Raw genomic sequence first — 27309 nt, 5'->3', positions numbered from 1 at the left:
ATGATGTGGTTCTGTTGGCTTCATCGGGTGAGGGCCTCCAGCTCGCAATGGAACGGTTCGCAGCCGAGGGTGAAGCAGCGGGAATGAGGATCAGCACCTCCAAATCTGAGGCCATGGTTCTCAGCCGGAAAAGGGTGGAGTGCCCACTCCGGGTCGGGGATGAGTTCCTGCCCCAAGTGGAGGAGTTCAAGTATCTCGGGGTCTTGTTCACGAGTGATGGGAGAAGGGAGCCGGAGATTGACAGACGGATTGGGGCTGCGGCTGCAGTGATGCGGACGCTTCACCGGTCCGTCGTGGTGAAGAGGGTGACCGAAAGAACGAGATTGCGGACACAAGCAGCAGAAATGAGCTTCCTCCGAAGGGTGGCTGGCCTCTCCCTCAGATATAGGGTGAGAAGTTCGGCCATCCGGGAGGGGCTCAGAGTAGAGCCGCTGCTGCTCCACATTGAAAGGAGCCAGCTGAGGTGGTACGGGCATCTGACAAGGATGCCTCCTGGGCGCCTCCTGGGCGCCTCCTGGGCGAGGTGTTCCGGGCATGTCCCACCGGGAGGAGGCCCCGGGGCAGGCCAGGACACGCTGGAGAGATTATATCTCTCGGCTGGCCTGGGGACGCCTTGGTGTTCCCCCGGATAAGCTGGAGGAGGTGGCTGGGGAGAGGGAGGTCTGGGCCTCTGCTTAGGCTGCTGCCCCTGCGACCCGGCCTCGGATAAAGCGGATGAAGATGGATGGATGGACGGGTGAGAGATGTCATTACGGAGGCAGATGAAACCATGGTCTTGTACGACGTTACATCTCTCTTCACTTGCATCCCAGTCACGGAAGCATTGAAGGTAGTCCGTAAGAGATTATGACACCAACCTCAGCAACAGGACCACTCTCAGCATCGACCAAGTGTGTTTGCTTTTGGAACTGTGTCTTCATTCCACCTACTTCACATACAAGGGTCAGTTCTACAGGCAGAAACATGGGTGTGCCATGGGCTCCCCAGTTTCACCCATCGTGGCCAATTTGTACATGGAAGAAGTGGAAAAGAGGGCTTTGCTATCCTACCCTGGAACACCACCAATCCATTGGTTCAGGTATGTGGATGACACCTGGGTGAAAATCAAATCTCAGGACGTACCACAATTCACGGATCACATTAACTCTGTGGACCGACACATGAAATTCACCAGGGAGGCTATGAAAAGTGGCAGGTTAGCTTTCTTAGACTGAGATTTCCATCAGTAATGGGGGACATCTAAAAGCTGACGTGTACCGTAAACCTACACATACGGATCAGTATTTAAGGTTTGACTCTCATCATCCACTGGAGCACAAACTGGGTGTCATTAGGAGCGAACACCATCCCCACTGACACAGCGGCCAAGGAGGCAGAAGAACATCACATCAGGAAGGCCCTGAGTAAATGTGGTTATCCCAGCTGGACTTTTGTCAAAGCTGGGACGGCTCCTAAAGAAAGCTCCAGCCAATCCAGGAGAGAAGGACAACTGCTGCCCAAACGAAAACCTGTAGTGATCCCATATGTGTCAGGAGTATCGGAGCAGTTGAGACGCATTTTATCTAAACACTGGGTCTCTGTGGCTTTCAAACCCCAAAACACTGTGCCAAAAACTAGTCCACCCCAAGGATCGGGTCCCCCGACACAAACAGAGTAAAATAGTGTACGCTGTTAAGTGCCAGGAGGATTGCCAGGATTTATACATCGGGGAAACCAAACAACCTCTGGCGAAGCGCATGGCACAACACAGAAGAGCTCTCTGTGAATGGTACTCATGGCCATTGATCAGTGGTCTTTGATCAGTGGGTTTTGGTCAGTGGTTGCTGATCAATGGTCGTGAGAATTTGCATAATTAAGATTAAGGACTGACCTCCAAGCCCATTGTTCCTTCAGTGGGCTGGTTTCAGTCATTATGCAAATGTACTGTTTATAAGATTGAAACCTGCAGTCAGCTGAGACTGAAGAAGTCACTTGGATGAGTGACGAAACATTTCTCCCACAAAACACTATGTCCAGATGAACAGAATCAACTTTTTGGAGATGTTAAACAGCAGGTACAAACATTCCTTGTTTCTCTTAACAGCTTTAATGTAAAAGTAAGGTTATTAAATATATTGTGTTAAGAACACTCAAAAGCTTAAAAACTAGACACCTTAAAATACTATCTACTTAGAAATACCTTCAATTTCAATCTCTTCCAATGTTTTGCCTTGGAGATTTCCAAGGGTCCCTTTCTCCATGGCAAGTAGTAGTTTTGATAATTTTGCCAGCTGGGTTGTAGCCTCTGGAAGTCTGTAAAATTCTCTGTGGACACGGATATCATGGCCTAGAAAGTCAGCAACTTGGTCAAGCTCGTGATTTTTTAGGTTCAAGACGTGTGACAAAGTTGCAACATGTTGTGTAGCTGTGTTGACCTAAGGAGTTCAGGACTTTGTGCACCACAGTCATTTGCATAAATCCTGAGACAGTCCTGTCCTCTGTAAGGAGTCAAACAGTTGGGTCTTGCAAAGAGGAAGGGGTTTTCTTCCGGGACTCCACACTCTAGTCTTCTGCTTATGAGCTGCGTTAGGGCTTCAACCATGTCTGGTGATAACAGTACAGCAACCTGCTCATCAACTTCAAAGGAGGACGATGCCATGGGCACAGCAGCTTGAGAACGGTCAGGGTGCTCTGAAACCTTGTGCAAGCAAACACAAAAGTACATTAACATCCATTCAACACAGATACGTTGAGACTATACAATACAGTTATGAAGGTACACTGGTTATTGACATAAATGAGGTAAATGTAATGAAGTAATATTGAGTGAAAATTAATTCTCCAGTGTGAACCAACATGACTCTCGGCAGTATCCACACACAGTCCTCATAATAATGTACCTGAAAGCTTCATACACTGCAGGGTCTCTGTTACACACAGACTTGAGAGCCCATCTTTCAATAGACTTACGCATCCAAAACACACACAGTCCTCATAATGTAGGTATCTTACATTAACCAACACTATAGGACTTGTGTCTAAAACCCTCACTATCAACATCCAAACAACTCGGCTGTGTTCTTGTTGCAATAATAACAACACCAGAAAATTAGTCACCTGCTCATCAACTTCAAAGGAGGACGATGCCATGGGCACAGCAGCTTGAGGACGGCCAGGGTGCTCTGAAACCTTGTGCAAGCAAACACAAAAGTACATTAACATCCATTCAACACAGATACGTTGAGACTATACAATACAATTATGAAGGTACACTGGTTATTGACATAAATGAGGTAAATGTAATGAATTAATATTGAGTGAAAATTAATTCTCCAGTGTGAACCAACATGACACTCGGCAGTATCCACACACAGTCCTCATAATGTAGGTATCTTACATTAACCAACACTATAGGACTTGTGTCTAACACCCTCACTATCAACATCCACACAACTCGGCTGTGTTCTTGTTGCAATAATAACAACACCAGAAAATTAGTCACCTGCTCATCAACTTCAAAGGAGGACGATGCCATGGGCACAGCAGCTTGAGAACGGTCAGGGTGCTCCGAAACCTTGTGCAAGCAAACACAAAAGTACATTAACATCCATTCAACACAGATACGTTGAGACTATACAATACAATTATGAAGGTACACTGGTTATTGACATAAATGAGGTAAATGTAATGAATTAATATTGAGTGAAAATTAATTCTCCAGTGTGAACCAACATGACACTCGGCAGTATCCACACACAGTCCTCATAATAATGTACCTGAAAGCTTCATACACTGCAGGGTCTCTGTTACACACAGACTTGAGAGCCCATCTTTCAATAGACTTATGCATCCAAAACACACACAGTCCTCATAATGTAGGTATCTTACATTAACCAACACTATAGGACTTGTGTCTAACACCCTCACTATCAACATCCACACAACTCGGCTGTGTTCTTGTTGCAATAATAACACCACCAGAAAATTAGTCACCTGCTCATCAACTTCAAAGGAGGACGATGCCATGGGCACAGCTGCTTGAGGACGGCCAGGGTGCTCTGAAACCTTGTTCAAGCAAACACAAAAGTACATTAACATCCATTCAACACAGATACGTTGAGACTATACAATACAGTTATGAAGGTACACTGGTTATTGACATAAATGAGGTAAATGTAATGAATTAATATTGAGTGAAAATTAATTCTCCAGTGTGAACCAACATGACTCTCGGCAGTATCCACACACAGTCCTCATAATAATGTACCTGAAAGCTTCATACACTGCAGGGTCTCTGTTACACACAGACTTGAGAGCCCATCTTTCAATAGACTTACGCATCCAAAACACACACAGTCCTCATAATGTAGGTATCTTACATTAACCAACACTATAGGACTTGTGTCTAACACCCTCACTATCAACATCCACACAACTCGGCTGTGTTCTTGTTGCAATAATAAAAACACCAGAAAATTAGTCACCTGCTCATCAACTTCAAAGGAGGACGATGCCATGGGCACAGCAGCATGAGGACGGCCAGGGTGCTCTGAAACCTTGTGCAAGCAAACACAAAAGTACATTAACATCCATTCAACACAGATACGTTGAGACTATACAATACAGTTATGAAGGTACACTGGTTATTGACATAAATGAGGTAAATGTAATGAATTAATATTGAGTGAAAATTAATTCTCCAGTGTGAACCAACATGACACTCGGCAGTATCCACACACAGTCCTCATAATGTAGGTATCTTACATTAACCAACACTATAGGACTTGTGTCTAACACCCTCACTATCAACATCCAAACAACTCGGCTGTGTTCTTGTTGCAATAATAACACCACCAGAAAATTAGTCACCTGCTCATCAACTTCAAAGGAGGACGATGCCATGGGCACAGCAGCTTGAGAACGGTCAGGGTGCTCTGAAACCTTGTGCAAGCAAACACAAAAGTACATTAACATCCATTCAACACAGATACGTTGAGACTATACAATACAATTATGAAGGTACACTGGTTATTGACATAAATGAGGTAAATGTAATGAATTAATATTGAGTGAAAATTAATTCTCCAGTGTGAACCAACATGACACTCGGCAGTATCCACACACAGTCCTCATAATAATGTACCTGAAAGCTTCATGCACTGCAGGGTCTCTGTTACACACAGACTTGAGAGCCCATCTTTCAATAGACTTACGCATCCAAAACACACACAGTCCTCATAATGTAGGTATCTTACATTAACCAACACTATAGGACTTGTGTCTAACACCCTCACTATCAACATCCACACAACTCGGCTGTGTTCTTGTTGCAATAATAACAACACCAGAAAATTAGTCACCTGCTCATCAACTTCAAAGGAGGACGATGCCATGGGCACAGCAGCTTGAGGACGGCCAGGGTGCTCTGAAACCTTGTGCAAGCAAACACAAAAGTACATTAACATCCATTCAACACAGATACGTTGAGACTATACAATACAGTTATGAAGGTACACTGGTTATTGACATAAATGAGGTAAATGTAATGAATTAATATTGAGTGAAAATTAATTCTCCAGTGTGAACCAACATGACACTCGGCAGTATCCACACACAGTCCTCATAATGTAGGTATCTTACATTAACCAACACTATAGGACTTGTGTCTAACACCCTCACTATCAACATCCAAACAACTCGGCTGTGTTCTTGTTGCAATAATAACACCACCAGAAAATTAGTCACCTGCTCATCAACTTCAAAGGAGGACGATGCCATGGGCACAGCAGCTTGAGAACGGTCAGGGTGCTCTGAAACCTTGTGCAAGCAAACACAAAAGTACATTAACATCCATTCAACACAGATACGTTGAGACTATACAATACAATTATGAAGGTACACTGGTTATTGACACAAATGAGGTAAATGTAATGAAGTAATATTGAGTGAAAATTAATTCTCCAGTGTGAACCAACATGACACTCGGCAGTATCCACACACAGTCCTCATAATAATGTACCTGAAAGCTTCATACACTGCAGGGTCTCTGTTACACACAGACTTGAGAGCCCATCTTTCAATAGACTTACGCATCCAAAACACACACAGTCCTCATAATGTAGGTATCTTACATTAACCAACACTATAGGACTTGTGTCTAACACCCTCACTATCAACATCCAAACAACTCGGCTGTGTTCTTGTTGCAATAATAACAACACCAGAAAAGTAGTCACCTGCTCATCAACTTCAAAGGAGGACGATGCCATGGGCACAGCAGCTTGAGGACGGTCAGGGTGCTCTGAAACCTTGTGCAAGCAAACACAAAAGTACATTAACATCCATTCAACACAGATACGTTGAGACTATACAGTACAGTTATGAAGGTACACTGGTTATTGACATAAATGAGGTAAATGTAATGAATTAATATTGAGTGAAAATTAATTCTCCAGTGTGAACCAACATGACACTCGGCAGTATCCACACACAGTCCTCATAATGTAGGTATCTTACATTAACCAACACTTTAGGACTTGTGTCTAACACCCTCACTATCAACATCCAAACAACTCGGCTGTGTTCTTGTTGCAATAATAACACCACCAGAAAATTAGTCACCTGCTCATCAACTTCAAAGGAGGACGATGCCATGGGCACAGCAGCTTGAGAACGGTCAGGGTGCTCTGAAACCTTGTGCAAGCAAACACAAAAGTACATTAACATCCATTCAACACAGATACGTTGAGACTATACAATACAATTATGAAGGTACACTGGTTATTGACATAAATGAGGTAAATGTAATGAATTAATATTGAGTGAAAATTAATTCTCCAGTGTGAACCAACATGACACTCGGCAGTATCCACACACAGTCCTCATAATGTAGGTATCTTACATTAACCAACACTATAGGACTTGTGTCTAACACCCTCACTATCAACATCCAAACAACTCGGCTGTGTTCTTGTTGCAATAATAACACCACCAGAAAATTAGTCACCTGCTCATCAACTTCAAAGGAGGACGATGCCATGGGCACAGCAGCTTGAGAACGGTCAGGGTGCTCTGAAACCTTGTGCAAGCAAACACAAAAGTACATTAACATCCATTCAACACAGATACGTTGAGACTATACAATACAATTATGAAGGTACACTGGTTATTGACATAAATGAGGTAAATGTAATGAATTAATATTGAGTGAAAATTAATTCTCCAGTGTGAACCAACATGACTCTCGGCAGTATCCACACACAGTCCTCATAATAATGTACCTGAAAGCTTCATACACTGCAGGGTCTCTGTTACACACAGACTTGAGAGCCCATCTTTCAATAGACTTATGCATCCAAAACACACACAGTCCTCATAATGTAGGTATCTTACATTAACCAACACTATAGGACTTGTGTCTAACACCCTCACTATCAACATCCACACAACTCGGCTGTGTTCTTGTTGCAATAATAACAACACCAGAAAATTAGTCACCTGCTCATCAACTTCAAAGGAGGACGATGCCATGGGCACAGCAGCTTGAGGACGGCCAGGGTGCTCTGAAACCTTGTGCAAGCAAACACAAAAGTACATTAACATCCATTCAACACAGATACGTTGAGACTATACAATACAGTTATGAAGGTACACTGGTTATTGACATAAATGAGGTAAATGTAATGAATTAATATTGAGTGAAAATTAATTCTCCAGTGTGAACCAACATGACACTCGGCAGTATCCACACACAGTCCTCATAATGTAGGTATCTTACATTAACCAACACTATAGGACTTGTGTCTAACACCCTCACTATCAACATCCAAACAACTCGGCTGTGTTCTTGTTGCAATAATAACAACACCAGAAAATTAGTCACCTGCTCATCAACTTCAAAGGAGGACGATGCCATGGGCACAGCAGCTTGAGAACGGTCAGGGTGCTCCGAAACCTTGTGCAAGCAAACACAAAAGTACATTAACATCCATTCAACACAGATAAGTTGAGACTATACAATACTACACTACACTACGGTAAATGTAAATATAATATGTACCTTTACTCTCCATGGCCAGTCAGAGTCACCGTAGTTGTATGTTATTGCTTCCCCCGGCTTGATGTCTTTTATGGCAAATAAACAGAGATGAGGCTTTCCATTTACTGTGATTGTCCTCATTTTGCTGTTTGGGCTCACGTGATCGTCATTCACCAGTCTGCCCAAGGAGCCATCCTCTCTGGCTGCATCAATGCTGAGATAACAAAAAATGTAAGACACAAAATTACACAAGGTTTATAAAAAGGCTGAACAATTTGATTACATTTTTAATTATATGGATTTGTAACAAGCTAGCAGTTTGTCTTAATGTGGTCGTCACAACTTTTGCAAAAAGTAGGCTGAAAAATGAATTATTTTAATTTACATACCACAATTGTTGTCCATTGTACCTGAATTCAAAAAGAAAAACCTTTAAGGCGTCATGGTACAATCTTGTTCTGTTTTCATATTCCTTCTTGGTTACAACGTCTCCGCGATATTCCAGAAGGAAGTCTCCTTTGTTATAGTTGCACCTACTAAACACTCCTCGACCTTACAAAGAAAATAGAAAATGTCAACATGGGTCTACTACAATGGTTAAACTTATGACTGTGCCAAAAATCCTCAACAAGTATCCTAGTACCTCACCTTTTACTGAATTTATGAATTTCACTTCAAATCCATCTTTGTCCTGCCCCAAAGATGAAAATTTTACTGCTTCATCTTTTGGTTTAATTTTTGCTCTCGGGGGCCTCATTGCAATACACTGTCTCAGAAAAAGAAAAAAAAATAGTACAATTTATTTAATATTTCAGGAAAATAGTTGATAATGAAAACTGATCTTTCACAGGAGGTGTCTTTAACCCTCTGGAGTCAATGGTATAATCGGCTGTTTTTGACTACTTTTGATTTAATTGTTTTATTGGCTCATGTTCATTTATCCACCACAATAGGAAATGAGATTGTTGGGTTTTTCTCTGTATCTATGAAGCGCCTTGAGGCGACTTTTGTTGTGATTTGGCGCTATATAAATAAAATTGAATTGAGAGGCAATAATGTATCTATGTTTTGTTTTTTAAGAAAATACCGTTTTTATATTTTCCTGCACTAAACTTGACGACAGTTTTCAGGAAAAAGCGTAAATTGTGTATCATAACTCTGGTTTTACTTGGCCTATCAACACATTTTTAAAAACTGTTATATACGCATGTTGCTGATACACCGTAAATTGGTCATATAATCTGCACTCCAGAGAGTTAAATGTTAGCTACCTCGGTTATCTGAAATGTCTCATTAATAGCGTGTCACCTATATTTCAGCGTTGCTTAAAATCTGGAGACAGTGGGATGGATGAATAAATAATAACATCTCAGTAATTTCAAATGTTACAGTTTAACTAAAAAGGTGTGTGTTAGACTAGGTATTTAACCTTGACTAATTAAATACACAACCGCGTGTCATCAAAAAAGCTAGCTTTAGCATGAGAATTACATTGAAATACAAAACTCAATCAAGGAATATACACCAAAGAAAAATCTCAACAAAACTAAATCTGACCAGTTGCTGGGCTACAAAGCTGGCAAAATTCGAAAGTTTAAAGTTTAAAGTTACCTGTTGGCTTCTCCACACCAGCGTCGGTGTCGGTACTCCTCAACTCGAAGTCACGAAGTGAGGGGGAGGGGTGAAAAACAGCTCATTGGCTAAAAAGTGGTCAGGTGATGAGAGTTCTGACTTTTTTATGGAATTTCAGTGAAACATTTACAGTGACGAAGGACTGAGTTTTATTGCATTTGTTTGTTTATAGGAAATTCCTCTTTTAAAAAGTATTTAGTTATTTATTTGAGGCAAAGGTACACTACAAGGGAATACATGTTTCATCACACACCACCAGCCGAGGTCCACCACTGAAGCAATGGTTTTACACTTGCATCTGCATATGTTAAACAAATCTGAGATTCAACCAACAACATAGTGTGACATATTTTAGATCCTTATGTTAAACCAGCATGTATCAAGATGTGGCTTTCTTCGGAAAAATGTATTTAATTATTATATTTTTGTTCTGATCTTTTGTTTGAAGATACAGAAGGTGCATCCTGAAACCAATGAATTTATCACTAGCAATTATGGACAGTTTGAGAAACCAAACATTGTTTTGTTTAGCAGTACAGAATAAATGAGATCATATGATATGACTAAAAAAATCTGAAACTAATAAATCCTATGGAAATTATACAGTGTAAAATTGTCTCTGTTTACAATATAGAACAAGCAGAACAAAACCTTAAAGAAACATGCCATTTTCCTGCATTAGTTATTAGTTATAACAACAAACTTGACAGATTAAATGCAAAACATGTATGTTAGGTTGAATAGATATGATAATTTGATAGTAGTTATTGAGTGAGTAGTTGTTTGGCTGTGTGTTATAGACAGGGGTGCACATAACTGGTACGCAGGTACAAATGCGTGACAAAAATTAGGAATGCGTAGTGACACTTTGCGTACTTGACTGTCTCATTTAATCTTACATGTGTTGCTTGTCACCAGCTAAATGTCCAAAAAAACAACAGACATTAAGCAGCTTCTTTGGTGTGCCACCACTAGCTAAGAAACACCAACCAGAGCCAGAGAAAAGACTTTTTTCAGAAAAGTGGCTCCAAGATTTGCCGTGGCTTGAAGCTAACAATCACATCCACATCTAGCAGACAAATCAGGTGTGTTTTTTAAAGGCTCAAAGAATTTTAACCATCCTTTATTTGACAAACATGAAAAAAAGTAAGGTGTCACGGTTCTGGGTCATTTTGACCCAGCATTTTGAGTTCTTGTGTTTTGGTTTAATTTTGGATTGTATTCTGATTCTTGTGCTTTGTTGATTATTAGTAGAATTCTATGTTTTTGTTTATTCTTGTTAAGGGATTAGTTCTTAGGTTTTGTGTCTCATGTTTAGTGTAGATTTGTTCTGGTGCCCTCCTGTAGGTTTAGTTTAGTGTCTAGTCTGCATCTTTGTGTAGTTGTTTCTTGTTTCCTGTTTTATTGTGAAGGTCCGTGTCTTATGTGACTGTATTCAGTTTAGCTTCCCTTGTCTCGTCTCGTCAATTACTTCCAGTTGTGTTCCCCACCTGTGTGTATTTAAGTCGTGTCTTCTCGTGTGCTGGTCGCTGGTCTGTCTGTGTTTCAACCGTGTTCACCCTGCTGTCCAACTTCAGGTTCAACTGCTCACCTTCCTTCATGTTCGTGTTCATGTTTGCCGTTCAGTAGTTTAGTTTGTCCCAGTATAGATTAGTTTTGTTTCCGTTTTGCCATTTCCACCTTGTGCTTTATTTTTTCAATAAATCTCCTTCGCATCTACGAGTACCTGCGCTTGGATCCTCATTTAATTCCTCCACATGTCTCATCCCGTTCGCTGTGACATTACTGACCAGCCACATTATGGATCCATCGGCATTTGCCCCACCCAAGGAACTTCAGGAGGTCATAATCGACTCTGCTTCCAGGTTGGTCAACCTATGGCTAGAGCATGAGGGAGAGTGAGCTGCTCTGCGCTGTGGAAGCCAGGCTACAGCAGCTCATTTCCGGCCACCCCTGGCTATTGGACTAACTGCACCCGCTCATTCAGGATTTCATTCTCCACAAACTTCATCTTCACCCTCCCCCACTCAGTCTGCAGCCCCGCCTGCAGCTCAAGTCTGCAGCCCCGCTGCCTGCAGCTCGGTCTGCAGCCCTGCTGCCTTTAGCTCAGTTGCCAACTCCACCACCATTATCATCTCAACCATTACTTCAGTCGCCCTCAGTTCAGTCTGCTGCCCAGCTGCCCTGAGTTCAGTCTGCCATTCAGTCTCCTGTGTTGCCGCTAGCTCAGCCAGTAGCACGGCTGGGGGTTCTGGAGAGCCCCGCCAGTGTCACGTCTCGTCAGCTGGGGGTTCAGGAGAGCCTAGTCAGCGTCACGCCTCGTCAGCTGCACGGTCCGAGGAGCCCGTCCGGCATCACGTCTCGTTAGCTGGGGGTCCCGGAGGACCCAGCCAGCATATCCTCGTGTCCGCTGACGGCTCTAGGGAGTCCGTTCAGCCACCACCTGCAACTTACACACCATCGCCTGCAGCGTCACCACCTGCAGCTGCCACGCTGCCGTCTGGTTCCGTGGCTGCCACGCTGCCGTCTGGTCCCTCCTCGTCTGGTCCCTCCTCGTCTGGTCCCTCCTCGTCTGGTCCCTCCTCGTCTGGTGCTGCGGTTGCTACACTGCCGTTGGCCTCCGGACCTGCTCTGTTGCCGCCACTGCCTTCCTCCTGACTTGTTTCGCCTGCGTTGCCGCCGCCGCTGCTGTCCACACGGCCGCCCCCCTGAACTGTTCTGGATTTGGCTCATGTGCTGTCGACCCCCCTGAACTTTTTTGTGGACTCATGTTTGATCTGGTTTAGCTTTGTTTTGAATCGTTTTCATGTGTTTCTGGACTTATGCTCCTTGTCTTTTTTTTTTTTTTTTTTTGTTTCTGTCCTTTGTCTCGTCTCGTCAATTACTTCTAGCTATGTTCCCCACCTGTGTGTAATCTCCCGATGTTCTTCTGTGTATATTTAAGTCGTGTCTTCTCGTGTGCTGGTCGCTGGTCTGTCTGCGTTTCAACCATGTTCACCCTGCTGTGTAAGGCCGGGTGGACAATAGATGATAACAAGTAAGACTGGTTTCTGAGTTTCACAGCTGGGGTGGACAATGTTAAGCATCAGGCTTTCAAATGAATTAAAAGTCTGTCTTGGTCTTTCATTAATTAATAGACTGGTGTGAAAAATTGCTGCCACACCGCCCCCTCAACCTGTGCTTCGAGATTTCTGGTAGTTAGAATGACTCGGGGGTGTTGATTCATTTAAATTAACATAATCATCCTGCTGCAATCAGGTTTCTGTAAGGCAGAGTAAATCAATTTGTTGATCAATTATTAAGTCATGTACTAACAGAGACTTGGAGGAGAGAGACCTAATATTTAATAATCCACATTTCACTGTTTTACTCTTTGGTTCAGATGTGGATACTGTATTGTTCTTTCTTTGTAATTGTTTATGTTTAAGTTGTTTGTTGCTGGTTTTTAGTTTGTTTTTTTTCTTTTTGGAAGCAGACACAGTCTTTATGAAGATGGGTTTTTGCGGGGGTAGCAGGAGGAGAGAAGCTGCAGAGAGGCGTGTAAGACTGCAACTCTGCTTCCTGGTCCCAACTCTGGATAGTCATATTTTGAGGGGTTTAATAAATTTGTCCATATTTCTAGAAATGAGAGCTGCTCCATCCAAAGTGGGATGGATGCCGTCTCTCCTAACAAGACCAGGTTTCCTCCAGAAGGTTTGCCAATTATCTATGAAGCCCACATCGTTTCTGGGACACCACTCAGACAGCCAGCAATTTAAGGAGAACATGCGGCTAAATATGTCACTCCTGGTCTGATTGGGGAGGGGACCAGAGAAAACTACAGAGTCCGACATTGTTTTGGCAAAGTTGCACACCGATTCAATATTGATTTTAGTGACCTCCGATTGGCGTAACCGGGTGTCATTACTGCCGACGTGAATTATGATTTTACTGAATTTACGTTTACCCTTAGCCAGCAGTTTTAAATTTCCTTCAATGTCGCCTGCTCTGGCCCCTGGAAGACAATTGACTATGGTTGCCGGTGTCTCTAGCTTCACATGTCTGAGAACAGAATCACCAATTACCAGAGTTTGACCCCCAGCGGGTGTGTCGCAGAGTGGGGAAAAACGGTTAGACACATGAACGGGTTGGTGGTGTACCTGGGGCTTCTGTTTAGGACTATGCTTCCTCCTCACCGTCACCCAGCCGCCCTCTTTCCCCAGCTGCTTGGGATCTGCCGGGGAACAGCTAGCGGGGCCTACGCTATCTTCGGCTGCACCAGCTACAGGGGCCTGGCTAGCTAAGGGTGAATGAAGGGTGCGATGCCGAGTCTCCAATTCAGTAATCCTGGCCTCCAGAGCTGCAAATATGCTACATTTGTTACAGATATCATTACTGCTAAAGGAGGCCGAGGAGTAACTAAACATCTGACACAATGAAAGAAAGTGCAGGAGGGACAGGTGAAGTAGCCATGGTGCTAACGAGTCGGCTACGAGCTAAGCTAAGCTAGCAAAACAGTACAGAAACAGTGAGTGAAAACTTTGGCTATAAATTAGGTAGTGAGTACACAGAAAGTGTGCTTCGGATGAAGCACGTGAAGATTATACTCTGAAAAAAGAATGTATTTAAAAGTTGTTAATTAAACTGCTAAGCAAATAAGCTACTCAGAAACACCACTGTGTTTGAGCAGGAACAGGAAGTGATACTCTACTACAGAGCGAGCGAACACCAAGTGACAGGGTAGGTAGCAGTAGGTTGTTTTCCTGACACCATGTCAGGGCTCTCACCTCTGCTCTGTAAGCAGACTCGTCTCCATCTGAAATGCAACGAATGATGGTAGTGTCACCTGCCCATCCAAAACCTTTATTTTGGTTTCCTTTTGAGGGTTTTTAACCAGTCAAAGGTGGACTTACTGATGTGTTTCAGATCATTGTCCTTTTGTATAACCCAAGTACCCAACTTCATGAGTTCATGTTCAGTTCATGTCCACTTCAGGACATGAACTGATTGCCGGCCATTCTCCTTCAGGATTTTCTGGTAGAGAGCAGAAGTCATGGTTCCATCAATTACAGCAAGGTGTCATGAAGCAAAGCAGTTCCAGACCATCACATAACACCACCATGTGTGACTGTTGCTATATGTTCTTTTTATGAAATGTTGTGTTAGTTTGATAAAAGATGTAACGGGATTCAAAGCTTCCAAAATGTTCATCTTTTGTCTTGTCAGTCAACAGAATATTTTCCCAAAAGTCTTCAGGATCATTAAGATGTTTTTTGGCACATATGAGAGGAGCCCTTGTGTTCTTTTTGGTCAATGGTAGTTTTTTCCTTGGACCTCTCCCATGGATGCCATTGTTGCCCAGACTTTTTCTTATTGTTGAATAATGAACTCTGATCTTAACTGAGACAAGTGAGGTCTGCAGTTATTTAGATGCTGTTCTGGCTGTTCTCTTGTGACCTCCTTGATGAGTCGGCAGTGCGCTCTTAGAGTAATTTTGGTAGGCAGGCTGCTCCTGGGAAGGTTCAGCACTGTTTTAAGTCTTCTCCATTTGTGGATAATGACTCTCTGCAGTGCCAAAGCGATGGAAATGTCTTTGTAACCCTTCCCAGATGGATAGATGTCAATGACTTTGTTTCTCATATTGTTTTTGTAGATTGTGAAGCTCTTTGGCTTTTTGAGATCTTTTAGCCTTCTTCACTTTGTCAGACAGGTTCTCTTTAAGTGATTTCTTCATTCAGCAGGTCTGTAATAATCAGGTATGGGTGTGGCCAGTGAAACTGAACTCAGCTTTACAAAAACTGTTAATTGATGATTTAACAAGAGGGGGCAGTTACTATTTCACACTGGACCGGGTAGGTATGGATAGCTTATTTCCCTTAGTAAATTTTGTATTTACTCATATTATCTTTGTGTAATATGAAAACGTGTTTGATGATCTGAAACATGTGAGTGTGATAAATATGCAAAAAAATAAAATAAAAAAAACTAAGAAATTAGGAAGGGGGCAAATACTTTTTCACACCACTGCATGTGTTTTATGATCCAGGTGGGAGAGGGCAATATGCTGAGCTAATGCTATTGCATCATCTGTGGATCTTTCTGGCCTGTAGGTAAACTGAAACTGGTCGAGCAGGCATTGAAGATGTGATGTGAACTTTGACTATATGCTCAAAGCACTTCATAACAATGGGCGTAAGTGCTCTTGGGTGACAGTCACTGAGTCAGCTCACATTAGGTTTCTTCAGGACGGTGGTCCTCTTGAAGCATGAGGGGACTATAAACAAGAGAAAAGTCATCACTTTACCCAGCTGACTTATCTAATTATAGGCTAATCTCAAACCTTACTTTTACATTCTTTAAAGAGTACCAGAATGCTGAATCTGTTCATCTGGACATACTATTTTTAGTGATTTTTAGAAATGTTTCATCCCCAACTGGTGAATTCTTCAGTCTCAGCCTACTGCAGGTTTCCCCAACCTTATAAACAGTACATTTACATAATGACAGAAACTAGCATCAACAATGGGCTGTGAGGTCAGTTCCATGATCATTAGTATCCAATTTGTCATGACCATTGATCAGTGGCCATGAGAACTGATGAGGCCAGGGTGTATGTTTAAGAACAATTGTTTGGATGATCAATTTGGTCACCTATAACATCTCAACATTTCTGTCTTCTGTCCACAACCCATTTATATGCAGCTCCAAACACCACATCCAGAACCCTTTGGATTTTGTTGAGAAGGTGAGAGATCATATATGGCAGGCATCTTTGCACAGACTGGATCTAGGGTCCTGCCTGGTGTGGTAAACACCAGCCTCTACTGGTCTTGCACTTGGAGCCCTGATTAGTGCTTCATCCTACAAGGGTTTGTCCTTCCATGATGCTTCCTGCTCCACCTCCTCCTCCTGAGGTTTCAGCTGCTTGAACTATTTACTAAGCACCTAATCACTTGTGTTTATCTTCCTGATGCACTGATGATTAGGGATGGGTATCGTTTAGGTTTTATCCGATACCAGTACCAAACCGGTACTTTTGAAACGGTGCCGGTGCTTAAACGGTGCTTGAACCGGTGCTTAAAGAATGGAGAACACACACTTTGTCCAAAAACCTCTCATGTTTAGCTGTTTTTTTGTAAAAAGATAAGAATGTTAGCCGTTTCTGCAGCTATAGGGGATTTATGGCATTACTCTTGGCTGGAAGCAGTGCTTAAACAATGGAAAAAAACACAAACTTTATCCAAAAACCTCTCATGTTTAGCTGTTTCCCTCTTTTTCTTTGGTCATTTTAGCCTTTGGCCAGGGTGAAGGGAGTATCTGCCATCAAACAAGAAGACAGCCGCATGTAAATATGACGGTGTTTGCTAGTTCACCTTACGTGCATTAATTTTATAACGTGGTTAGCGTACTCAACGTAAATTACACACGAACAACAACAAGGCAACGAGTGTTGCCCAGCCATGACAGATGGTGTCATAAAGCAGCTGATTTCATGCAGGATAGGACCCAAACGCAAACTCACTAGGGTGAAATGTGAACTTAAAATACAGCTTTATTACTGAGCACAAAAAAGTCATACAAAACCGAAACTGGGAAAAATAACATGAACTATAATGGGAGCCCTAAATACATGAGGAAGGACACAGGGACACGCACATAGTAAGGAGGGAGGAAGCAACACAGGACTGAGGGAGACACTGACCTAAATACACAGAAGGATAAGAAGGAAGTGAGAACACACAAGGAACACAGTAACACGAATAACCATAACGAGACAGGGGGAGCAAAACTGAACAGAATGAACATGGAAACACAGGACCTTCACAATAAAATAGGAAAACTGCTCTTGACGAAGGCGGTCGCACTTTTCTCCTCTCCTCTATTATAATATATAATAATACATATAATATATATAATATAAAGGATTCCTAGAGCAAAATATGAAAAAAGAAATGCTTAAAAAATTAACCATCACACAGTCAAGAGTTAATAAAGCATAACTACAGTATATATTAAGTGCTAGATTAAGTAGTTTAGTCATCTCAGTATCACTGAAAGTGGAGTTTTAAATTTAACAGAGTTTTAAGGATTTATCTATGGTCATGTTTTGAAACACTATTTTTAATAAAAACTACAACAATGGGTACCTTCCAACTGTCAGCCAGTCAGAATACAGAACTTTGTTATGTAACACACAATCTTTTAAAAAAAAAACCCGTAATTATAAGGACCTTCTGCCTGCCAGCCAATCAGAACACAGAATTGTTTTATGTAACACACACTATCTGACAAAAACCGTAATTATAGGGACCTTCCGGCTGTTAGCCAATCAGAAGCCTTAAAAAATACACGTTGTGTGAATATTCATGACCAGGTGCAGTACCCAAACCGGTCTACAGGGGAGCTGTGTTGATACACAGATTATACACAAAAGTTGGGTAATTGTGAATAGTAAGGACTTTTTTTCGATTTCGCTGAAATTTTGAATTTAGGCTTTTGACACCTATTTAAGCACCCTCACATCGAGTTTTCATTCCATGAATTGTGAGGACATCGGCCCTGTCCTCATAATTCCAAATGTCCGGACAGTGTGGCGTGTATTCTTGTGAAATGTCCTCATAAACCACCTTTGCGCACACACACGCACACACACACACACACAAAGATACTGGCATCAAGATATGCTTGAGCTGCAGAGGATGTCTGGTTTTACAGCTGCAGGACATCAGTGAACTATGTAAATTAATTCCTGTCGATTTAATTGCTCAGTACACTTAAGGGATGTAATTTACCTGTGCAAGCAACATATTTAACCCCCTCCCTCCTTATTTGTTCAAAGTTAACTTCACTAAAACTTTACAGTGTTCATTATGCTGGTTCTACGGTGTGCACTGACAAAAAATACAGCGCCTTGAGCTGCACACCTTCAACAGCTCATCCGCTGAACTGAGGTAAACACGGCTCTGTGTGATGGATACAAAGTCCCTGATACGCGAACACAGAAGGGAACAAAAAGAAATGCTGGCAGACGGGCTGCTGAAAAGACCCAAGTGCCAGAAATACGAATCGGATCAGGGCAGAGGCTTAAATGAATAATAAACGACAAGAGTCAGCGTAAAAGAAGCAGCTGGTACAATAATGTAGAACAAGAGGAGGAAGACACAACTGAGGGAAATAACATGTACCAGTGTGCACAAGGCCAAGCAGGGATATAAGATAGAATCAGTTGTGCATTCTGGGTGCACGTGTAATTTTACCTTTGTTCTCTAAAACATTGTATTAGAAGAGACACCGATACTGTACAACATGCCGGCTTTAAAGTAAAGAAACAACTCCTCAGAGAAACTGCTAGTATGAGCATTTCCGACTTTCTTGTTTCAGTTGTCAACATGACTCAGAAAATGTCCACTTGCACGAACCTTTGACACCATTAGCTTAAAAAGCAGTTTTCAGTGCAGTGATTGTAGGTGTTCCTCTTATTCAAATCAAACTACTACGCACTGAAAAAGTACTCCTTCACCTCACTGTAGAATACGTCATCCAGACTTTCCTGCAAGCTTGTACTTACAGTTCAGCAAATGCGTGTCATTTTTCCCACAGATGTACTCAGAGGAGGGTGTTATTGGCAAGGAAGCTGAGTGTCAGGAAGCCTGCGTGTCAGACAAGCTGACTGGTTCTCCAAAAGTTTAGTTCAGAAGAGAAAACATGAATGCGTTTTCAAGCTTCAGCCACTAGATTGGTTGAAACGAGAGAGAAACAGTATGTTTAATCTTATGCCTTTTCAACTGGGGATGTGTTTTCTTTCCATTCATTTGAGATCCCTGTGTCATTTATTCATAAATTATAAATAATGAGAAAACTACACATCACCCTTAGGCAATAAACAAACATCATCAGGTTCAAAAATGGAAGGCTCAAAAAACGAAATGACCTATTGTTAAACCATAAATGACGTTATTGCATCTCTCCGATCAGAGTCATCTAAAGAAAACAGAAAGGTGCTTTACAACCTTTTCAGTATTATTTTTAGCAACCTTGTGCTGCTTCTACCTTGAAGCCTCCCACTGTTGGAGGTGGCGTTGGTTACAAGATTTGCTGTCCTGTGTGGGAGCTTTCACTCTCTGCACTGTTGGTGCTTAAGTGCAGCAGGCACGCTGGAGATTTAGCTGTGTGGGTTTTATCTGTCACCGTGCCTTACAGGCAAGCCGGTACAGTATCAACTATAGTTCTGTGTTTTAGACTTTGAAGAGACCTGCGTTGGCTGAGAAAAGAATTGATCTCACTGAGAGTACAATGTGATCAGAATGCATCCACCTCCACTCTGCAGGACCTTCCATGTGTCTCAGCGACTGTCACAGAAACACCTCAGCTCATAATGAGTGCTGATCTGCTTACTGCGGTGCATAATGTCAGTCAGGCTCTTGTTGACTTCACATTCCTGTCTCTAATGTAATAAAAACCTGGAAACAAAAGAAATGAAACAACTTTTTACAGTTAAAAATAATCTGTGGATTCTACAAGCATCCCAAAAAGTTTCATATAAGAAAGTTTTCACAGAACTCTTTGCAGTTCTGTGCAACAGACAAAAACTAAGTACAATTTGGTGGTACTTAGTTGGTTGGTGGTACTAATAAACTGCACTTGATTATATGATAATCAGAAAATGTGAGCACCTCTATAAAAGCAGGTGTGTGTACACACAAAGCCACAATCCTCCCAGGAGTGGAGATCTAGAACATTCACTCTAAGGTCAGTCTTTGCAATGCTCAGAGAAACTAGAAAAACACCTGAAAGCTATATCTCAGACTCTACAGTCCTCAGTTAGCATGTTAAATGTTAATGACAGTACAATTAGAAAAAATCTGGACATGTTTGGCTTGTCTGGAAGGGAAAGCCTCTTCTTTCTTAAAAGAACATGGCAGCAAGGTTTAGGATTGTAAAGTTGCCCCTGAACAAATCACAAGACTTCTGGTGCGATATCACTAGCACAGATGAGATCAAAGCGGAAATGTCTGGTAAGAATATTAAACCACATTTGGTGAAACCCAAACGCAGCATATGAGCACAAACAACTCACGCCAATGATGATGATTTGGGATTGTTTTACAACCACAGGTGCTGAGGTACCTTGCACTCCTTGGGTAAACCAAGAACTCCTCCACATACCAAAGTATTCTGATCATGAAACAGTATAATGATCCCAAACACAGCAGCAACTCTACATCAGAATTTCTGAAAAATAGAGAATAAGAGGCTTTGCAATGGCCCAGAAAAAGTCCCTTGACTGAAAAAACTTGACTGAAATGCTGTGCCAGAGCTTAAGTGAGCTGTGCATAAACAAATGGCAGCAAAGAAGAGCGGGCCTAAATTCCTCCGCAGCGTTCTGAGAGACTCACAAAGTCAAACAGAAATCTGCTCCTTCAGGTTCATGCTGCTAAACGTAGGTTCAAGCAGCTACTGAATCATGGGGTGTACTTAGTTTTTCACAGGACCCCCACAGAGTCCTGTGAAAAACTCTGAAACACTTTGATGTTTGTTTGAGAATCTTAATGAGCAAAATCATATTAAAGATGCATTCTGATTGCTGCAGCATGTAATTTATTCAAAGAAGCCCACTTTATTGATCTACCCAGGCAGCCTGGCCTGGATAGATCAATAAAGCATAAGTCTGATGTATAGTAGTTTCTGTAGGTCAGAAAATGTTGAACTAAGGTTTTGGCAAAATAAAGTAGTTACTGAGATCATAAATCAAGAGAGGTGCAGGGTAATTTTCTAATGGACTTCTATTCAATCACCATTTTCAAGAATGTAAATTTGAGGCACTTCTCTTTCAATCCTGGAGGCCACATCTTTCTTTTACATACAGCCTCTGGGTGTTCCTTGTTTTACGACTGCAAGGCGTCTATTCTAATCTCTGAAGAGCGTCAACAATTAAAGATCCCTAAACTAAAACCACCATGGAATCAGATAAACACCAGGTGGCTTTCTCTTGTTTATGGTTAAAAGGGGTTGTGATTACAGCTAAATAAGATAAATGTCAGCACTGATAAGACAGCACACTAGCAGTCCAATCTATGCCTTTCATTTTGCAGTACCATAAAAACATCCAAACACTTCCTGAATTAAATATGAATCCTTAAATTAAAAGCTGTTCCTGAGCATAATTTGTAGGATCCCAGGTTGTTCACGGGTATCTAACATGACTTACGTTTTGACAAAGGGGTCAGAGTAGCCGTTGGAGTCCATGGCGGCCAGATGGGCGCAGCGTATGATCCCAACCAGCAAGCAGCCCTTCTCTGTGTTATAGCACAGTGACACCAGGATGCGGCCACGCTGGGGACACAAGAAGCTACAGTGTCAGACAGAGCACCTGTTTCCACTCTGATATTTCCCTCTTCAGCGAATAACCACAGCGGGAAATCCTGCGGCCGGGTCAGCAAAGTTTCTCAAAACACTTGAAATAGTTTCACCGTGTAGGATATAGCGTGTTAGCTGAGAGGTTTGGAATTAAAGCTCATAATTAAAGGGCTTATCTGGGCCGGAAAAAATGACACTGCTGCCTTCTCCTTTTAATCTCCAGGTTGAACCGTAAGCCGAGTCTAATCAGAGACCAAAAGCTATTAGCCTTCGTCTCTGGAATCACAGAGAGACGTGAGATAATCACCACCAGGGGAGGAAAAAAATCACTGTAGTGGCAGTGGTACTGGTCTAAATTACAAACTGTAGCTTCTCTATCAAAGGTCGTGCCTTAAACACATATACTGATTAAAAACACATATTTAAACTTCCTCTAAGATTGTGGAAGTAGATGACAGATTAGGATTAGGACTGTTGGAAGGATAAATTGCATGAGACATGGGAGATTAATAAGACAGTGGGTCATGTTTTAGTTAAAAAAACAACGATAATGATAAAGAGGTTGATATCATTACCTCCTCTTCTGCAACTAGTGCTCCCTGCTCCTGTGTTTGATTGTTAGTTTCTTTATTCTGAAATAATAAAGACAGGAAGAGAGATCACAGTGCATAGTACATTGCATTTTTCTGTAATGTGCACATCTGGTGCTTTACCAGATGTGCAAGTGCCATGTCCATAGACACAGTATTGCAGATGGAGGCTTTTGAACTGATAACAACCTGCATGGTCCCTCTTCTCTTTAGTCTGTAAGGCATGACGTTAATGTTTTCCAGAAATAAATTCACATTTGGTTTCCTCTGACAGAACAGTTTTCCACTTTGGCTCAGTCCATTTTGACGGCTTAGCAGAGATAGCAGTGTTTCTGGGTCTTGCTCACATGTCTTCTTTTTTGCATTATGGAACTTTAACCTACACTTTTGGACAACACATTAAATTTCCAGAAGTGTTGCTGAGTCCATGCAGTGATTTCCATGACAAAATCTGTTTTTAATGCAGTGTCACGATGATCACAGTCATCCAGTGCTGAAGCCTTCACCCTTGCTCACAGAGATTTCTCCAGATTCTTAGTCTTCTAATGAAACTTATGCGTAAGTTCAAGACGGCTGATCGATGGTCTCACATCTGTCTGCTCCCAGGTGTTGCCGGCTAAATCTAAGCTTCTCGTCACTTCCACTTTCCCATGCTGTCAAGCTGTTTGTGACATCAAAGGTCTAGTCCAATCATCTTTCTCCACTTTAAATCTCACTGCGCATCTGTCATTTCCTTTGCGGACCCCTTTGTGCAACCCACATCACCTAAACCTTCTTTCTATGTGAAGACCATGCAGATACATAATACATATCACATATTTCTCCACATAAACACGCACACAGTGTAATGTACACATACCTGTGCAATTCTCTCCAGGCCCATGTTGTAGCGTTTGTTCTCGCCTTCTTTCAGTTTCTTCAGAGCCACTCTCACCTCTCCGATGAATTCATTTCGTCCTAGTCTGTCCATGTCACAGACGCACAGCCTTCAATAGACAAGAGGTGCAGGTGAATTAGTGGCAAGTTTTCAATCCCTCTTGCAACTGTGCTGCTCTGCCTCAAAGTCTTGAAGCAAGCAAATAATGCACCAAATACATCCAAAGGGCATCTGAACAGTGCATCCGCAACACGAGATCAGTCCACTGTGTGTTTTTTTTTTTTTCTCATTGTCTTGCGCCCATCAGACATACCACTCCCATGTAAGAGGCATAAGATGTTTTAAAAAAGCATTTTTCACAGGAGCTAAAAGAAAAATAATGATGCGTGCTGGCACATTAAATCAGTGGCATCTACGGGGATCTCCTGGAAAAAAATCTTTAATCTCTCACCCACACATTGTTTCACTGCAGAAATCATGGATTTGTTTGTACGTATAATGTGAATCAATGTATAGCTGCCTCTTTTCTATAGTTTATTTCTCTTTAGATGCACTCGGAATTTAAAGTGAGACAACTAAATCAATAACTTTGTCTCTACTGCTACAAAACTGGTTCTGTAAAATGATTTCTTCCGCCGAGAGCACTTATTCAAACTGATGGTTATGTTTGATAGAAAGCGAGTTTTTCATCAGCTACAGTTGAGTCTTCACAGCCCATCGCCCGCCACAATACTCTCTCTCTCTCTGCTCCGATATTCCCAGAGGGACTGTAGCTGCTTCACCTCTTTCTTCACTGTCTCATTCTAAACCTCTCTCGCTCTCTCTCTCTCACACACGCACATACTTCACACACACCTTCCCCCTCTTCCTGTTCTCTCCCTGTCCTGCTGACATTTGGACTTTTGACATGCTGGTTCCAGTCTTTTAGTCATAACGGATGAGTATCTCTAGCAGAACAGCTCTGACTCACGACCACGGCTGTCAGATGATTTATGTCCCTTTGCTCTGTCATACATGTAGGGTGTCTGTACTGAGACAAAGGTTGGCGGGCAATGTGACACCATTTCTGCTCAAACTTCTTCTGTGATGATTTTTCTTTCATTTCCCCAGTTTTGGAGTTCCTATAAAACCAAACAGATGCTGGTAGAATCTGTTCAACCTCTTGTGCCAAGTTTGGTTCGGTATTATTGATTAAATCCACCTCATGCGAGTAAAATTAGGATTTCCCATTCATAGTGTTAAAAACAACTACAAAGACTGGCACTAAAATGGCTTTATACTGTGCTGTGGAAAAGTCTAGAAGCACCATTTGTTTTTTTATACTTTGGTTAGAAAAGGGGAAATAGGTGCAGTGATTTATTGAAACGTGCAAACATTCATGGAAATATGGTATATAAGGCAAAAAAGATTTACAATACTTGAAAATCTATTTTTGGTACAACAACCTTTATTCAACAGGGCCTGACCTCTCTCAGACAAGCTTTTGTGTAATTTGGTTAAGTAGTTTTCAGGAACAGTTCTCCAGGTCAACATTTTAAGTGTTTCCTATGATAGTGTCGTCTGTCCAGACGATCCCACAATGCATCAATAATGTTGAGGTCCCGGCTCTGGGGAGGCCAATCCATGACTGATAGTGTTCTACTGTGATTCTTTCTGTCCAGGTATTACACAGCGGCAGTATGCGGGATCACTTTCATGCTGAAAAATGAAGCTGTTGGTGATCCCAGATGGTATTTAATAGTGGCTCAAACTGCACTTTTCTCCATTCATAATTCCATTAGTTTAGACAAGATCCCCAACACCACTGGCTGAAATGTAGCTCCGCTGTGTCCACAGATGGCTGTACGCACTCACCCTTCTCCTGATATTGAAGATAATCTGAACTAAAATTTTTAAATTGGGATTCATCACTCCATCGGACCTGTTAGCACTCATTTTCAGTCCTGTTCTTGTGTAATTTGGCATACGTCAGCCTTTTCATTCTGTTTTGGAATGGCTTCTTAAAATCCAGCCCTTCACTGAGATAGTTTCTAATGAGGCTTCAGCAAACTGAAAGGCCAGATGTATCTTTCAGATCCTGTCTTACGTCTTTGCTGCAGGTTTTCCAATTTCTTAAGGGTGTGCCTTTCAGTTCGTGTTCATCTGCTGTGGTTTTTATGGCTGCCACTTTCTTTTGTCTTTCATTTTCTACAGATTTTCTGATGACACACTGAGATATGCCAGGTTTTCAGCTAATGTCTTTTTGGAAATCACAGTATTGCTACATAAATACTATTTTCTGCCCGTCGAACTGTGTAATCGTTCACATTTCTTGTAATTCTACAAATTACTGATGTGTTTTTGTGACATCTAGTTAGTGTGTTTAAAGATACAAGATCGAGTTAGGTGACTTTTAATGCTTGAATGATTCATAGGTCAGTATTAAGTGGCATAAAAAACACAATTTCCTTATCAGGGTTGTCAGGTCTCAGCCGATTAAAATGAACCCAAAAACCGGTCCAGATCGTATTTGAGGCAGGCAAACTCTAAAATGACAAGTTTGATCTCATAATGAAGTCACAAAAGCAAGAGTTATTACAGCTCTCTTCTATTACAGACATTCCTTTACCAGTATTTAGTTTTAAACAACAATTGAAGCACAGCATTCACGAGGCGCTGTCTGTGTAAACTTTCATGGCTGTTGATAGTTCAGTTTAAGGCCAAATTATATAGCTGAGTCAACTCCAACAACAATATCATCACCACCCAACATCTAACACCCAGCCAACATATATATATTTTTTACTCCTTGATCATATTTGTACCTGACTGAATCTCATCTAAGCCACCCGTTATGGCAATCTCAGCCTCCATCTATTACCAAATCAAGCCACAGATTTATTCCTATCTGCCCACAACCGAGGATGGTGGAAGTCTATTATGAGGCGCGGCAGAGGCATGGAGAGAGAAAGAGGAAAGAAAGTGAAAGGAGACAGACTCGAGCTGGCACTGAAATAATGTTTGTACACCTTTAACACGCACACGCACAAACACACTGCATCTCGTGATACCCGGCTCTCATCACACCTCCACATGATCAATTTCTCTGCTGATCATTCAGAGCCTGACAAACGTTTCAGTTGTAAATGTCAGAAGGACTTTTGAAAGATTGTCCCCAAGGTATGCATTCATGTTTGACTCATCGCATTTATTTATTTTTTGTGTGCATTAAAATGCACACAAGAGTGGTGTCATTGAAATAAGGGGCTGGCTCGTGGTATCACATTATCACTCTCACTGCTCTCTAAATTATTAAAAATACCGCCTAAAGGCAGATTCACACTGCGGCAACTGATGGAGAAATTTTGGGCCTAATCCCACAATCACGTGGCCCCGCAGTGATAAAACAGGCTGAGTCTGTCTCATACTGAGAATTCAAAAGGAAGCAGATATATCTATAGCGAAGTATCAGTGCTGAAGCTGTGCAAAAATGATCTCAAATGTCTTACCCTTCCTGACAATTTTTGCGAGTCATAACCTGAATAAATAAGTGGCAAGGTTGGAGGTTTTTCCAGTCTGTTTTACTGCAGTGGACTTTTCACTCAAGACGAAAGCACCTCCGGCAGCCCGCCGCACCAATTAAAGGATTAGCTGGTATGAGGCCAACCGTAAAGTCTGGATTGAGGACGTTAGTTATTAGTTTACTCAGCTAGTTCATTGTTAATAACAGAATGGACCTCTAGCAGCCCTTAGAGATACAGTCTGCACACTGAAGCATTGAGGCGTTGCATAAAGGATGTAAAGAAAAAAACAATAATGCTGATACAACTTTGAGGGCTTTTTCAGAACTGTCTTTAATTTAGCCGTTCCCTTTTTGT

The 27309-nt window shown here is 41.9% G+C and overlaps 2 protein-coding genes across 2 annotated transcripts in view; both read right to left on the bottom strand.

Moving 5' to 3' along the window:
* Window positions 1-27309, bottom strand: part of doc2g (double C2-like domains, gamma) — a 70710-nt gene that overhangs the window by 26848 nt on the left and 16553 nt on the right. Inside the window, exons 6-8 of the mRNA XM_006787195.2 lie at window positions 23435-23561; window positions 22561-22617; window positions 21837-21961 (exon numbers count right to left, since the gene is read on the bottom strand). Of these exons, the coding sequence (XP_006787258.1) occupies window positions 21837-21961; window positions 22561-22617; window positions 23435-23561 (309 nt within the window). The remainder of the gene's footprint in view (window positions 1-21836; window positions 21962-22560; window positions 22618-23434; window positions 23562-27309) is intronic.
* Window positions 2188-10189, bottom strand: LOC148102518 (N-lysine methyltransferase KMT5A-A-like). The gene is made up of 7 exons (XM_087842373.1): window positions 9629-10189; window positions 8666-8783; window positions 8407-8569; window positions 8039-8231; window positions 7862-7933; window positions 6986-7057; window positions 2188-2304 (listed from the first exon to the last, which is right to left on the bottom strand). The coding sequence occupies exons 2-7, from the start codon at window positions 8772-8774 to the stop codon at window positions 2188-2190; spliced, it is 726 nt and encodes a 241-aa protein (XP_087698499.1). The 5' UTR covers window positions 8775-8783; window positions 9629-10189.

The sequence above is a fragment of the Neolamprologus brichardi genome, chromosome 6, assembly GCF_056152115.1.
Source record: "Neolamprologus brichardi isolate AB-2024 chromosome 6, ASM5615211v1, whole genome shotgun sequence".
In the NCBI taxonomy this organism is placed as follows: domain Eukaryota; kingdom Metazoa; phylum Chordata; class Actinopteri; order Cichliformes; family Cichlidae; genus Neolamprologus; species Neolamprologus brichardi.
The sequence above is the reverse complement of the archived record's forward strand: the minus strand, read 5'-3'. Positions and strand labels throughout refer to the sequence as shown.

What these genes read in the sequence shown, in the direction of transcription:
- LOC148102518 (XM_087842373.1), bottom strand. Translation starts at nt 8,774, where the DNA reads ATGAGGCCCCCGAGAGCAAAAATTAAACCAAAAGATGAAGCAGTAAAA. An exon ending in TACAATGGACAACAATTGTG is followed by an intron (nt 8,232 to 8,406) that starts GTATGTAAATTA and finishes TTGTTATCTCAG; the next exon opens with CATTGATGCAGCCAGAGAGG. An exon ending in ACTGGCCATGGAGAGTAAAG is followed by an intron (nt 7,934 to 8,038) that starts GTACATATTATA and finishes TGCTTGCACAAG; the next exon opens with GTTTCGGAGCACCCTGACCG.